The sequence below is a fragment of the Protomyctophum bolini genome (assembly GCF_963924005.1).
Source record: "Protomyctophum bolini genome assembly, chromosome: 5".
NCBI classification, from domain to species: Eukaryota; Metazoa; Chordata; class Actinopteri; order Myctophiformes; family Myctophidae; genus Protomyctophum; species Protomyctophum bolini.
In genome coordinates this window covers 15,789,413-15,805,417 of record NC_137866.1, presented here as the reverse complement: position 1 = coordinate 15,805,417, position 16,005 = coordinate 15,789,413, and the positions used below count along the sequence as shown (strand labels likewise).

Below are 16,005 nucleotides of genomic sequence, written 5' to 3'. Positions count from 1 at the left end.
TTTATTGCCCGGTTCTGCTGTAGTTTGAGCCCACTGAAGCGGCAGAAAGCAAGAAGATAGACACCCCACTGAAGACACGCATACCTCCATATCTGATTGTTATTGTTATTTACTGTAAATATCTTATTGTTTTCTTCTTCCACGGGGGGACATTGTTCTGTGCTGTTCTGGGTCCAAACAACCCCAATCCAATTAAAAGTAATTTCGCTGCATTTCCTCAAGGGGCCCCCTAGTGCCCCATGATTCATTCATTTCAATATTACTGTGTAAATACTGGATATTTGAGTGGGTCGTTATATTCTCAGATGAATGAATGAATATGATATTATTGGAGATTATTGTGCTTGTCTACTTCTCCATGTGCCACCTCTCCAACATCCATGCATGGGCCATGTATAATATTCATGTATTCTTCTTATCTGCTTAATTGTGTACCATGTTGTCTATTGGTTTGTCTATAGGAAGGAGTTCTGCGAGCTGTGCCTGGCCAAGGACAGACGGACAGACAAGGTGTTTGTCTGTAAGAAATTCCTGAAGAAAGACGGCAGAAAAGTCAGAAAGGCTGCCAAGAACGAGATCATGATCCTGAAAATGTACGCAAACAGTCATGCGTAGCGTTGCTGTTGGGCAGAAACATCCACTCTTCATTGTACCTTTTTTGCCTTTTTGCCTTTTCCCGTTGCACAAAAGCAGTGAAAATGGCAGATCTGAACGCTTTTTTAAATTGTTATAATTATTAAAAGGGGACATGCATGGTTTCTACGCAACAGCAACGGTAGACGAGATTTAAATGTAAACATGTATTTTCCTGTGTCCTTTTACTCCTAGTATAGTATTACGTACTAAATCACACTCCTGTGCACCGATTCTGTCCGTGATTTTCATCTGACATAGCCTACAGCATGTTATCCAGACCAACCCAAAACAATGAATTGCAGCCTTCCAAAAAATGTAATGTAAGCTTGCAATCATTTTATGTGTGTGTGTGTGTGTGTGTGTGTGTGTGTGTGTGTGTGTGTGTGTGTGTGTGTGTGTGTGTGTGTGTGTGTGTGTGTGTGTGTGTGTGTGTGCGCGTGTGTGCGTGTGTGCCTGTGCGTGTTTTCAGGGTGAACCATCCAAATATCCTCCAGCTCATCGATACGTTCGAGACACGTAAAGAATACTTCATAATTCAGGAGCTGTGAGTGATTCTTTTTTCAGACGCTCTGACTTATCGTGCTTATCTCGTCATCTGTCCAGCTGTATGCGTGTCCGTATGCATGTATGTATGTTGTCTACATCAGGGGTAGGTGACCTTAGGCACCAGTGCCAACATTGGTCCCTCACATTTGTGTGTAAAGTCCCTCACATTCTCATTATCGTGTCGGAAGTGTAGGTGATGTTTTCGTTTGCTTTCAAGAATAGAAGACAATTTTTCAATTTTAAGGCGCTGGGCCATTATAGTACAGTTAACGTTTCGGCGGGCAGACCTTCATCAGGCAAGGCGCTGGGAAATTGCAACATGCGCTTCTTCGATGCTGTCACACCCTGCCTCGCCAAGATCCCGTCCGTATAGCTGTCAGTTCCAAGTTAACGCCAATCTCTGGGCGATCTCAGATGGAGGCTGTATTGTGAACTTGTGAACTTAATATCGCCCCATCTGGCAGAGTCAGGTTATATAACCCCAAGCCCTGAACCTATCCTCTAAATTCCTAATCCGAACCCTGACCCCAAACAGAATCTTTTACTAGTCTTTCTAGTTTAGAACAGACTGTGTTGTCCAATCTCTGTGTTGTTTCACAGCCTGTTACACAAGGAACAGTAGCATACAATACAATATATACAGGTTAAAAAATCACACCCGTGTGAAAGAACAAATGTTCAAATGACAAATCGCACAACTTTGACTTTGACATGCTGGCTTGTGGTGGACATAATTTTGCCACAGACACACAAAATGAGTTGACGATAATATTACTAGAAACACTTACATTGTATGAAGAAACAGCGCTCAAAGTCACTCTTTTAGTGCATAAACAAACACAAACAAAGTTGATTCAGACAATATAGATATCACCAAACTTCCTACTGTTTTAGTTTTTTTCATAAAAAACTTCCTGTCGATTTTACTATTTGAAGATCAGGATCCACAGATCCAGTCCATCAACAGTTATCATTTTTATAAAAATAAATCAAACGGTATGAGTTTTGGTGATGCTCTGTATTGTCTGAATCAGCTTTGTTTGTGTTTGTTTATCTACTAAAAGAGTGACCTTGAGAGCTGTTTCAGCATACAATGTAAGTTAATGAGGAGCATATTTTGAATTATCAACTTCTAATCACTGGAGCATTTTCTTCTCTTGTCCACATTTGGAGTTACATCATGGCAAGGTAACTATACCTAAACCTGTACCAAAGTGGTCTTGCACTTTAAGGGGTCCTTGCAAATACAACATTTGAGAACCACTAGTACAGTACTAGTTGCACTCCTAATGTGCCACATAGTGTCATCGTAAATCAGTGTCATATACTGAAGAAAACCTGGAAACTTCAGTAATTGGCTATTATGATCCAAATGAGAACATTGTAATGCCGTGCCGTGGCAAATGTTTTGGCACATTTTGTCCATGTGCGGACATATTGATGACCCCTGTTCCCAGCTCAAACTTCTAGACCACTGTCCAGGTGGCATTAAATGAGACATGTCCACGTGGGGCTTCAAAATGTCCCAATAAGGTCAGGTTTTGTGTTCTTTTTTTTCAGGTTTAAATATCCCTGTGCGGCACCCCGTGTGTGTCGTTAAACATGCATGTGTGCACACACACACACACACACACACACACACACACACACACACTCAGTGAGCTCCAGGGCCAGGGGTGCGATATGACCTGCTATTATCAGTGTTCTGTGCTTCGCCTTCAGGGGAGGACCAGCGTTAGATTTGATGAGATATTTGCTCTTCCCCATTACTCACTCACTGTGCTGCTGCTGAAGCTCCCATCCACCATGAAAGTCTCTCTCAACAGAGCAGAGGGCCCTGGATGGATCGATGCCCGCAATACAGTGGTGGAAAAAGTACTTAGTCCAGGATTCAAAATTTACTTTAAGTACAAAAATATTGGCATCGAAAATGTACTTAAAGTACCAAAGGTAAAAGTACTCATTATGCAGAATGTCCCGTTTGTGGTTTTAAAATGCATACAAATCTTTTGAAAATAGCAGATCTACAAGCTCAAGCACTTTGATCTTGTAGATTGGCTATTCTCAAATGACCGTAATGCATATAGGGCTGAAGTGGTTAATTCAGGTTTTGTAATAATAATCAAAATCTACAAAGTAAACTAAATATAGATAAAGGTAACTAAAGTTTTCAAAAAAATGTAGTGGAGTAAAAGTACAATATTTGGATCCGAGATGATGTGGAGTAGAGTATTGGAAATTGCTAATACTCAAGTACAAATACCTCAACATCGTACTTAAGTACAGTACTTAAGTAAATGTACTTGCTGTATAGTTTCTTTCCACCACTGGTTGCGCGGGAGATATTGTTCCTGCTCACTACATGTATAATCACACACATATTTCACTATCTTCCCAAAGTTAATCAAGTCGTTCAAAGGAATGAGTCACAGACTCACAGTGTTAATTTGTAAATTGCCTCGGTAGGGCTATCTCTGTGTCTGAAGAAGCTTATTGCTCCTACTGAAGGTATTAAACAAGTGAAGTACGGTGGTTTTGATAATTGCATTACTCAATGTTTAATGTGATCTAATGCGCCGCTGCATGTGCAACGGAGTCAACTGGCTCTCGTTTCCATTAATAATAAGCCAGAGTGATACTTACTATGTGCGCGGCGCACCAAAAATGACAGATCTGCAAGCTGTGCTTTTTTAGATCTGCTATTTTTGGTGCACGAGAACACATGTATGTATCGAGGCCATAAGAATGAAGCAGCATCTAAGTAACAAGCATGTGTGTGTGTGTGTGTGTGTGTGTGTGTGTGTGTGTGTGTGTGTGCACGCATGCATGAACACGCAGCGCCACAGGGGGAGATGTGTTTGACTGGATACTGGACCAGGGGAATTACACAGAGCGAGATGCATCCAATGTCATCAGACAAGTGCTGGAGGCGGTGGCCTACCTACACTCTCTCAACATAGTACACAGAAACCTTAAGGTACACATTAACTCTCTATGTCTCTCTCTTTCTGTGTCTCTCTCTCTCTCTCTCTCTCTCTCTCTCTCTCTCTCTCTCCCCCTTGCATGCTTTCTTTCATACTTTATCTCTCATTCTTCCTCTGCTAGTTTAAAGCATGCGGTTTTCAACCTTTTTCAAGGTCCACTGTTTATTGGGCATTTGAGCCACGGACCACCATTTGATGAGATTTAGCCTTTCGGACTCCAAACAATACTTAGTATTGTTTACATAACATATATGTTCAGTACGATAAATAGCTTTATTGTATTTCCAATTGTGCGTGTGTGCCTGTGATGATTTGTCATCATGCCATGGAAAAAGAAAGGCAAAGAAGAAGTACTAAAATGCTCATTTGGATTCAATGAACAACATGAAGATGGTATAAAAAGAGATGAACTATTTTGGTGCTTAATTGTTTTGCAGCATAATTGTGCATGTTTTGTCAACTGACTCTCTGTGGAGACAAGCATTACAGATGCAATGCAATCCTCACTTAATGACTCTGCTTCCACTGTTTTTTAACAAGGGACTAAGCTGTTTTACTGCAGTCTAATCTGACATGCAGTCATGCGCGCGCACACACACACACACACACACACACACACACACACACGCACGCGCGCGCATACAAGAAGAAACATGATCTTCAGCCATATTTTTATCACTTCTATCTGAGTAGAGTAATAAAGTGTCTCTCAAGGCTTCAGACGCCCCCCACTGGCAGGCATCGGAACTTCACAAATGTCTCTGATTAACCTTTAAGGAGGAATCAGTTCTCAATTTGGATCTTTTCTTGGCCAATAAGCAGAACACAAACCACTGAAGAAATACATATGAGCTGATCTCTTTCAAGCCAATGTCTCTTAATCCATTTAGACCTGAGGCCGATTCTGCAAATGTCTTCTAAATCCTAAATTATGTGAAAACCATGTTGATAACAATGTTGTTATCAGTGGTTCTCAAACTTTTTCATGTTAAGCCAAGGACCTCCGATTATATGTATTTGCCCTCCGTCCCCCATCTCATAAAATTCAGTTCCAGGGACACCCAGGAGCAAAGATTTGGTTCGCTTTAAATGTAGGCAATATATTAAAAGATTGGCAAAAAAAGAATTCAAGTAAATAGCAGATCTAAAGGCTCATAGCGCTGCATAATGGTTAAAGTGGTTAAAATCTAAAATGACACCGATGCCTTCCCTGTTTTAATGGCTTAAACTGCTTAATTTGTGGAGTAGTAATGACAAAATGTCATTATCCACTAGGCCTACAGTATGACATAACGGTTTAATCTAGCTGCGCCACGTTACATTTAAAATCCAGTGTTTTCCCCTAAATCTGTGCAGGACTGGAGAGGGACACGGCAGGCCAGATACAGATTGTTTCCTAATGCCAACATTCGACCAACCAGCCTGTCTGTTCACATTGAAATCACTAATCACTGTGTGCAGCTCCGCTTAAAAATGAGCATGCGACACACACACACACACACACACACACACACACACACACACACACACACACACACACACACACACACACTGGCGTAAGGTTTGGAACAAAGACAACAGACATTTAGTTCAGTTTTTTGTCGATTTTAGTTTTCGTTATCTCATTAGTTACTCATAATAGTTTTTGTTAACTAACAATGGACAGGGAAGTAATATATATTAATAATATATTAATAGTTGCATACAACTACTGGTTGTATGCAACTATTAATATATTATATATTATTATTATTTAGCCCATTAACAATAAAGAGACAATATGACGTAAACGACACAATATGAATTTTCCCTTAATTGTCAATGCGTTTACTAAACAAACTTTGAACTAAAGACAAACATTAAACCTGTGTATAAGAGGGGCTAGCGCCCCTCAAAAATAACAGAATTTAAGGGTAAATGTGAACACTATAGGGGTGGCAATTTCCATTCCCTGATAACCCAAATGATTACCATATACTCAACTTGTGCTTTTCAAACTTAACTAGCATTCCTGTCAGGAGGAGTGAGCTGCAGCTGCCATCCATGCACTCCATCCTCTGAGATGAGATGAGATGAGATTCAATTTATTGTCAATGTACAGTACAATGTACTGTACAGTACAGTACAGTACAGTACAGTACAGCGAAAAGTATTTTTTGCATCACACCAAAGTGCAAACATGTCAGTAAGGATAAGTACAGTTGAAAATGCACATATGAGCAGTAGTCATTAAATAAATAAATAAATAAGGATACCGGTATATAAGTAGGAAGGAATAAACATTATTGACCATATCGCACATAGCCCACCGCACAAGTTGCTTCACTAGTATATTGCAATGCTAGCTAACAGAACTTTGATGTTAGCTAGTAGCTACACTGCCTGCAATACAGTTTAATTTCCTCTTCAAAAACAGCAGCAGCAAAACAATATAATTTACAGTAAGATACAACAGTGGTTCTCGAACTTTAAAAAGCCTTCCTTACAGCCTAAAAACATTACTCTGACAGTAAACAAATGGAACCAAATGGACCCGTCAGTCAGGGTTCATTTGTGGGTCAACTCCAATACACCGGCTTGAAATTAAAAATACAATAAAATAATCTAGGCCAAACGCTGATTTAATCTGATATTATCCAACAAGCCACGGGACACTTTTGGTCTATAGTAGAGGACCAGGCTAAGATATGTATGCACTTCATTTAGGAGAGAATATCTCAACTTTTCTTGGCTAATATGACCGCCGCGAACAACTTGGGAACTATGGCTAATTCTCTATCCGGGACGAAATACCTGAAAATGACCACACCCTATTTAAAATGACCGCTAGTTGAAACATGGCTCTAACTTCTAGTATTGTACAAGTATTGGAGTTTGGAAGCGCTCATTGAATAATCACTCAACGGCCCTGCGTACCGCCTGTTTTGAATTTGCACATAATGCAGGAGGCAGCAGGATGCTGCGTTACTGAAAGGGAGCGCTTCCAAACTCTGACAAAAGAATCACCTGCAAGGAATTTCTTGACATAAAGTGGCTCACAACATGTCTATGTTGGATTTTTATGAAACAAACACTTTGTAGATAGAAAGAGCATCATTCAAGCTTTTTGTACAGCTGCAATGTTGGTGAGTTTGACATAATTTAATACAATTAGATAGGACTTTGTCGGTTTCAAACAGACCTGACATACAAAAGCCAGTAAGAGCATTGGCTTGACGTCATCCCATCTGACATTGATAATTTAGGTCAGCACACATCGATCATACTGTACGTACATCTCCAGAAGGCTTTCCCAAGAAGCGTGCGTACATGCACGTGCGCACGTGCGTGTTCTGTGTGTCTAGAAGATTACTGAACTTGTCTTTCATTCTACGCAGCTAGAGAACCTGATGTACTACACAGAGAACAACCACAAGAAAGTGGTTCTGCGAGACTTCTACCTGTCCAAGTTTGAGAACGGTTCCATCACGGAGCCCTGTGGAACGCCAGAATACCTTGGTACTAGGCAACTCTCTCTGTCTCACTCACTGTATTTAATATATATCTCTCTCTTTCACACTTTTTCATGGCTTCTGCTACTGTTTTTGTTTTGCCAAGAGTGCGTTTGGGCTTCAGTCTCTTGTGTGGGAAAGTTACTTTGAAGAAATCCATTTCACCTCTTCTTTACACCTGAAAACCTGTGATGTGACAATGAAAGTGATTCAGAGATGTGTGAACAAGAAGAACGCAGACACCAATCAGTGTCGACTGATTTACTTCTCAAATTAAAGCAAAAAAAAGGCATTTAAGCCTCAGCTCTGCAGGAAAAATAAAGGCTGCCCATATGGAAAAAAAAATACTAAATTTGTATATGTTTTACATGAAACTTGTAGTTAATATATATGACAGTCAAAGCAGATATAAGATCCATAGTATTTTTTTGTAAAGTGAAACTTATATAATTTTGTCATTTATATGAACTATATAAAACAGTCAAAGCACATATAAGATCCATAGTATTTTTTTGTAAAGTGAAACTTATATAATTTTGTCATTTATAGGAACTATATAAAACAGTCAAAGCACATATAAGATCCATAGTATTTTTTTGTAAAGTGAAACTTATTCAATTTTGTCATTTATAGGAACTATATAAAACAGTCAAAGCACATATAACAGCCATAGTAAGTTTTTGTAAAGTGAAACTTATATAATTTTGTCATTTATAGGAACTATATATAACAGTCAAAGCACATATAAGAGCCATAGTATTTTTTTGTAAAGTGAAACTTATATAATTTTGTCATTTATAGGAACTATATAAAACAGTCAAAGCACATATAAGAGCCATAATACGTTTTTGTAAAGTGAAACTTATATAATTTTGTCATTTATAGGAACTATATAAAACAGTCAAAGCACATATAAGAGCCATAGTACGTTTTTGTAAAGTGAAACTTATATAATTTTGTCATTTATAGGAACTATATATAACAGTCAAAGCACATATAAGAGCCATAGTAAGTTTTTGTAAAGTGAAACCTATATAATTTTGTATCTTATAAGACCTATATGTGACGGTAAATCCACATACAATATTCTTAGTAAATTAGTATAAATTGAAATACATATGTGTGTTGTCAAACTTGTAGAGTTGGGCAAACATCAGTGAAACCAAAATCTGATAGGATATTGTATAGAAACCATACAATACAGGCCATGTATGTCACAGAGACATCCAAATTAAACAAAACCTAATCTTACAATGAAATAACATGAGATGACAAAATAATGAGTTGTATTCCCTTTTACATTTTATGACTCCTACATTATTTAAGATCCCCCCACCCAGTGCCCCCCCCCCCCAGCCAGTGTCCTCCCCAGCCAGTGACCCCCCAGTGTGACACCCCCCACCCAGTGCCCCCCCAGTGTGATGCCCCCCCCCCCCCCCCCAGCCAGTGTCCTCCCCAGCCAGTGTCCCCCCAGTGTGACACAAGCCCCCAGTGCCCCCCCAACCAGTGCCCCCCCAGCCAGTGCCCCCCCAGCCAGTGTCACCACCATTGTCCCCCCATGTACCTCCCAATGCATTTTATTTTATACTGCTATGGTAACTTATAAGAATCTTCTAAAAAAACAAAAAACATAAAGAGAGCATATCAAACACTTCACATATGTCAGGATGTGTCTGGGTAGCTCAGTCGGTAGAGCTCTCGCCTTAAGACCACAAGTTCGTGGGTTCGATCCTGGGCACTGGCAACTCAGCGTATGAGTAGCACAGCTTGGGTGCGGCAAGTGATGCGGGAAGAATTGGGAGTTGATGGTATAGTAGGTGTGGTGCTCTATCTCAGCAACTATCTCCCAGGGGTCTATAGCGCATATGTTTTTTATACCTATCATACACTTCACATATAAAAACTTATATATAGTCATAGATAAATTTTATAACTATAAGGTATAATGTATTGGCTGACATATAACAATGTTATAAAAATCATATAAAAGAAGCATACTTTTCTTGTAAATTAAATGGTTACAAACTATAAAATACATACTATAATGGTATTTTTTTATATATGGAAAGGATATATCTCATATAATTTAAAACTACAAACATTGTATGGAACATGTAAGGAAAATACAGTTTGCCATGTACTTACCTCATAGATCACATACATGTTGTTTACTTGATTCATACATGATTCACTTTATTGTCTTATATGAGGATTGTATGAAAGGTGCCACTTTCAAGAGTTCACATATAAAATCTAGTATGTACTTTACATGACATACATGTAAATGACATACATAAAAAATGTAAATACTTACTATTGGAGGCAACAGGACAACATATATGTTTCTTCTACTTTTATTTCCATATGGGTGGGTATGTGATGAATCACTGATTTTCACTTTCTAATTTCATCGACCCCCACATCAGTTTGATATACATCAGGTCACAGACTTTTTTATTTATGAACACAGAATGTACAAGCGTACATGACATAATTATATAGAATTTCTGATTAATTAAAAAGACCATACAGCCGTGTCATTATTAAACTAGAAAAAGTGCCCCTCGGGGCACAGGTCTCCACCAGGGCAGGTCAGGTTGTGGTCTCCTGGTGGCGCTATAATAAGCCAATGTGAAAAGGGTGCCATTTCTTCTTACGCCTTGGATGGCAATTGGATGATTTGAGGCATTTTGTTCAAAAAGAATTATTGCAAAATTCCACCTGGTGGCGCTATAACAGGCCAATGTGAAATAGGGTGGGATATATTCCTCTGCCTAGTAGGAACGTCTGAAAGATTTCACGTAAATTGCACGCTGCGTTCATCTTTTTGTTCAAAACGGGCTAATCCTGTAAACTTTGAAAGCCAATGTTAGCCAATCAGGATGGAATATGAAATATCGGACAGATCTGTCTTGAGCACATGACTATAGAGATACTGGGTAACGATTTTTGGACAAATTATGGAGGAGTAAAAAAATAAAATAAAAAGTCAGCCTTCTGGAAAATTTGGGGCAGAGGTTCATGGTTGGCATCCAGGGAGAGTGTGTGCAAAGTTTGGCATCGACCATTCCCTTTCTATACGTATTCCCTGAATCTGCACCCATCATACGCCTGAACCCTCTCAGACTGTCAACTTGAGTTGAGCGAGCCTTTCCCTTGAAGTGAGTTGGACATGTGCTGTGGCCCAGTGCCCAGCAGTGAATGAATGTCTCAGGCATTTCAGTTCTTAATAACCCTGTGCCACATGATTATACAAATAAATAAGCAAATGAGCTAAGCCGTCAGCGGCAGGGGGGGGGGGGAAGAGAGAGATTAAAAAATAAAGGTCCAGTATTTCAGGCTGGAAGGAATGAATAATGTGGTTTAATGGTCTGTGAATGGAGAGCCCAGATCTTTTCAATCATTCCACCCCTCCCACTGATGCATTTATATAGCAGCCTTAATATCCAACCAACTGCATTCACAGTCACTTACAGACCCACCCAATGGCGGGGGCCACCGATCCTGACTAGAAAGCATTCTATTGAAAACTTTTTTCAATTACCGTAACAGAAAAGTTGAGAGGCTCATTTTATTTGTATTATTTGTATATTGTATATATCAACAAATCAACACAAACAAAGTCAGATTGAATTTTTATAGCCCACTAAATCTGTCTGTCTGTCTGTCTGTCTGTCTGTCTGTCTGTCTGTCTGTCTGTCTGTCTGTCTGTCCAGCTCCTGAGGTAGTGGCCCGCCATCGATATGGCCGTCCTGTGGACTGCTGGGCTGTGGGCGTCATAATGTTCATACTGTAAGTCTCCATTAAAACATTGCACGTCTAATACAATCTAGTCTCCCAGCACACACACACACACACACACACACACACACACACACACACACACTACTAACTCGACTAACTACTAAACTATTGTTAACTATAGTTAAACTCGTTTAACTATCGTCAAAGTTGAAACCGGACATGATTGGACCATGATGAAGGCTCCATAGCCAAAACATGAAGCACATTTATTTTCAACTGAGTGGTGCCTTGGAATTTCTTGGAAATGCACCTGTTGTCTCACACTTGCATGTAACCCTGCACTACTACAAGGAACTTAGGCAAGGAACTTAAATATGTTTACCTACTATTGAAACCGGACATACTATACATCGCATGGATGCATATGGGACGTGCATACTGGGACGTATCCTCAGTGATGTATCCCAAGGTCATCAGGGTTTCTGGTCTTCCAACATCGTACCCCTCACTCAGGTGACCTAGCCGGCGTGATCACGTCCCGACTTATGTCCCAGTAGGTACCCTCGATCAGTCTCATTAGGGAAAAACCAGGGCCACACAATCCGTTCCCCCGGAACTACTCTGCCGGGACTGGGTATGCGGGAGGATCGCATCAATCTGGCGTGTGGAAGGACAAGTGGGTTCTGTGGGTTGACTCCTGTCCGGGCCCCTCCTATGTCTCACCAGGTCCAGCAGTCCTGTGTGTTGCACCAGACTCCACACAATACAATACCATGCAATTTTGGCATTTCAAAATCAGAATAGACTTTATTATCAAGTATAAGTGCACGTCTTCTTGACTTTAACATTGTATTCATTGTAGAGGAAAGTTCAAGGTCCAAGCATTCCCTAGCCAGTAACGACTGCCAATGGCTGTATTGTTGAGCATTTGGCAAATAGAAACTTGAATCTGTTGGTTAGATTTTTGCACAAGGACATTTGTTTTGGCCTGTGGTGTCTTTAATGTAGGATTACTAACTATAACCAAGTGGCATGTAGGTCTCACATTAACCAAATTAACCCTAGCATCCCTCTTCTGAAGCACACGTTCTACAAAAGAATAGCAGCTCTACAAACTCAATTAAATTAAATTAAATTCAAAGGGCTATATTGGCATGAGAAAACATACGTTTACTCACACCGCAACGTGACCTGTTGTGAGCTTGTTCGTCGTCTGTCGGTCGACAAAGAGATTTGGTTTACAGAGCAACAACAACAAAAAAGAAGCATACCAAATGAGTTTGGTATGCGAGTTCTAGTGGACTCTGATCAACAATTATTCTGGCCATTTCTCTCTGGTTGTTATGACTCTGTTATTTTTGTGCATCATTGCATGTTTGTTAATGGTGTCACATTATAGCATTACGATAATATTAGCAGCATGACACAGCTTAGTTCAGTCCATTTGTGGAGTACATTCACAATTCACATGAAGTGAATGGCGTACTTCTTGGTCATGTCCTCTGAGAGAGGACACGGTGTGGGTCCATCAAGAAAATAGACCGATTTTATTTTTTTATTAGGACAAAATATAAGTAGGCCTACATAGTTACAGAAATATACATGGTGAGAGGGACAAAATAGAAATAAGTGACAGCAAACTGAGAAACAATAGCAGATAAATTGAGTGTGTCGTTCTTTGTGTATTGGACATTATAATTATTACATGGCATGAGGATTTACACACAATGTTAAGAAAACCATTGAAGCACATCAAAACGGAACAAAATGGGTAAGGATATACGCATGTTAAAAGATATATTCAGATGAAATGCAGGATTACTTTCATTTAGCGTCCATGTAAACACTTCAGTTGGAATCTCTGATCTGAATTATTTATTTAATTCTGAATTGAAGACATATTTCCCCTTCAGCCTATCGGGGAACCCCCCTTTTTACGACGAGACAGAAGAAGAGAACACGGACCTCCACAATCGCATCATCTTCTGTCGCATTGTTGCGGGCGAGTACGAGTTTGATTCCCCATACTGGGACGACATCTCACCCGCAGGTACACAACTGAACCACTAGAGGGCAACAAAGACTTAGCTGAGATTGTCGAGTCTTCGCTTGGAAAAATAAACTCACTGGAACTTAGTCATGCATGGGTGTCAAGGCCGGAAATGCGACTTCATGCAGGCCGGATTAGTGTCTGCCTGTCTGATGTTTGTGCTTCCGCTGCTGAAAGGCCTTGCTATCGTTGTAGTATCCTGTCACATTATGCACAAAACACGATGGGGTAGCATTCATGATTTATTAGGCTACTGGTTTCAGGTCTAGGATTAAATGGTACCGAATGGATTTTGTTCCATTTGCGCACTCTCAGAGCTGTTTGTAGATTGTAGATTTTGGCACAAAATAAACTGGTCTTCAGCCAGACCATGTTATGGTCTGACATGCCATCATGTCGTGCGTGGTCTCTCCTCTCGCTGCCTCGGTTTCCTGTCGGCTGTCGCTCTACAATCTCCCATATGAAATTGAGCATGAAATGCCAAAAATAGATCTTAAAAATAAAATAAATACAAATCAGTTCAAGTTATGTGAATGCAGTTGTTTGTTCTTTGCTGCCCTTTCAGCCAAGGAGCTTGTGTGTCGACTGATGGAAGTGGATCAGATGCTGCGAATCACAGCGCAAGATGCACTGTGGCATGAATGGTAAGCACGCACGCATGCGCACGCGCACACACACACACACACACACACACACACACACTCATACACACACACGCTTTCACATGCATATTTTCAGGACACTAGATCACTTGTGTATTTTTGCTGTGTGTGTGTGTGTGTGTGTGTGTGTGTGTGTGTGTGTGTGTGTGTGTGTGTGTGTGTGTGTGTGTGTGTGTGTGTGTGTGTGTGTGTGTGTGTGTGTGTAAGGATTTCAGGTAATGGGGCATCAGAGAAAAACCTGAAGGATGGCGTGTGTGCCCAGTTTGAGAAGAACTTTGCCAAGGCCAAGTGGCGGGTGAGACCTCTATCATTATCTGCTCCTCTAATGCCAATGGTTTATGACCATGACCACATGACTACAGACAATACAATTTGACATTTGACATTTCGGCCATTTGAAAATAGCCGATGGACAAGCTCACAATGCGTTGCATCTGTGATCAAATGATTTGTATACATTTGAAAACGTGTGTAATGGGACATTCTGCATAATGAGTACTTTAAGCACTTTAAGTACATTTTGAATTCCGGACTTTTACTTGTAGTTGTAACAGAGTATTTCTATATTGCAATATTGATACTTCCTTAAGTAAAAAAAATTGAGTATTTTTTCCACCACTGACATTTGTACACTCACGTTACAAATGGTTACGTTAATTTATCACTGAGGAGTTTACTCTGTGTGCAGGAATAGAAAGCAATTATGCTAAATATAGTCCAAATGATCATGATCTGTATCCTCTAGTGCTATCAGTGGTGAATGACCTCAACCCATTAAGACCGGAGTCCGATTCCATACAAATGTCTTCTAAATCAGTGATTTTTCGTGCCAATTAAGGATCCCCACAATTACATGTATTTGGCTGCGTGCGTATCACATCTCAAAATGTTTTGAGCCAGAGACTCCCCAAAAGAGAAGATGTATGTTAAAAAACACTTGCTCACTCACAAAAATAGCAGATGGCACTGTGACCTTCTATATCTGTTCTACACCCTAAGAGTTTACTGAAAGAACGTGCTATACAGCTCAAATCTAAAATGACACGGATACTTCCCTGGCTTTAATGGGCTGATGTTGATCACGAGGAGGAGGAGGGTGAGGGTGATGACTGAGAGTGAGGCAGGTCACGCTGATAGTTCTGATGTGACAACGTGAATAACATCTCTTATTATTAACCCTCTTTCTCTCTCCCTCCATGTTGGTTGCCAGGAGTTGAAGGTATCGTAGCTCCACTGTGAGAGAGAGTGGGCGTGGTCGGAGTTTTGGGGTGCAGACTCACGGTCTGTCTGGCATGACACCGTACAGAAACATCTTTATCATCATGGCTGATTGGCCTCTCTAGCATTAAGTGTTTTGTTTACTTATTATAAACTCTACTTGGTGCCAATCAACAGTGCACTAATCAATCCTAATTCACTAATCCAGTGCTTCTCATACAAGGACCCGCAAATTAAGACCGTATGTATATGCGTTTGTATTTTACCATACCAAGATTTGTGTCGTTAAAATGTTTAAAGAATATTCACATCTTTTTTATACAAAAAAAGTACTCAAACAGACATAAATGGAGACATACTATGTATACATAGGGATACACATAGCTGTTCATTGGAGCGGTTAGGTATCGCAAAAGAAAAAGAGAAAAATAGCTACAAGCTCACAACATGTTGCATTGTGACATGTTGTCAGCGTGTTGATTGGCTATTTAAAAAAAGAAAAATGATGTATATAAAAAGTGTTTAAAGTGGTTTTAAAGACTGAGTTTAAAAAAATTCTGAGGGGACCACCTGGAACGTACCCCTACAAGGTTCCGACTTTGAAAAGCACTGAACTAATCAACCAAACCTAAAAAGATATTCTGCCATAGAGAGAGATGTGTCGATCATGTCAG

The 16,005-nt window shown here is 40.0% G+C and overlaps 1 protein-coding gene across 1 annotated transcript in view; it reads left to right on the top strand.

The window, feature by feature from the left end:
- Positions 1-16,005, top strand: part of camkvl (CaM kinase-like vesicle-associated, like) — a 77,198-nt gene that overhangs the window by 58,084 nt on the left and 3,109 nt on the right. Inside the window, exons 4-11 of the mRNA XM_080762741.1 lie at positions 462-593; positions 1,106-1,180; positions 4,021-4,159; positions 7,544-7,664; positions 11,374-11,449; positions 13,315-13,451; positions 14,017-14,095; positions 14,321-14,408. Of these exons, the coding sequence (XP_080618867.1) occupies positions 462-593; positions 1,106-1,180; positions 4,021-4,159; positions 7,544-7,664; positions 11,374-11,449; positions 13,315-13,451; positions 14,017-14,095; positions 14,321-14,408 (847 nt within the window). The remainder of the gene's footprint in view (positions 1-461; positions 594-1,105; positions 1,181-4,020; positions 4,160-7,543; positions 7,665-11,373; positions 11,450-13,314; positions 13,452-14,016; positions 14,096-14,320; positions 14,409-16,005) is intronic.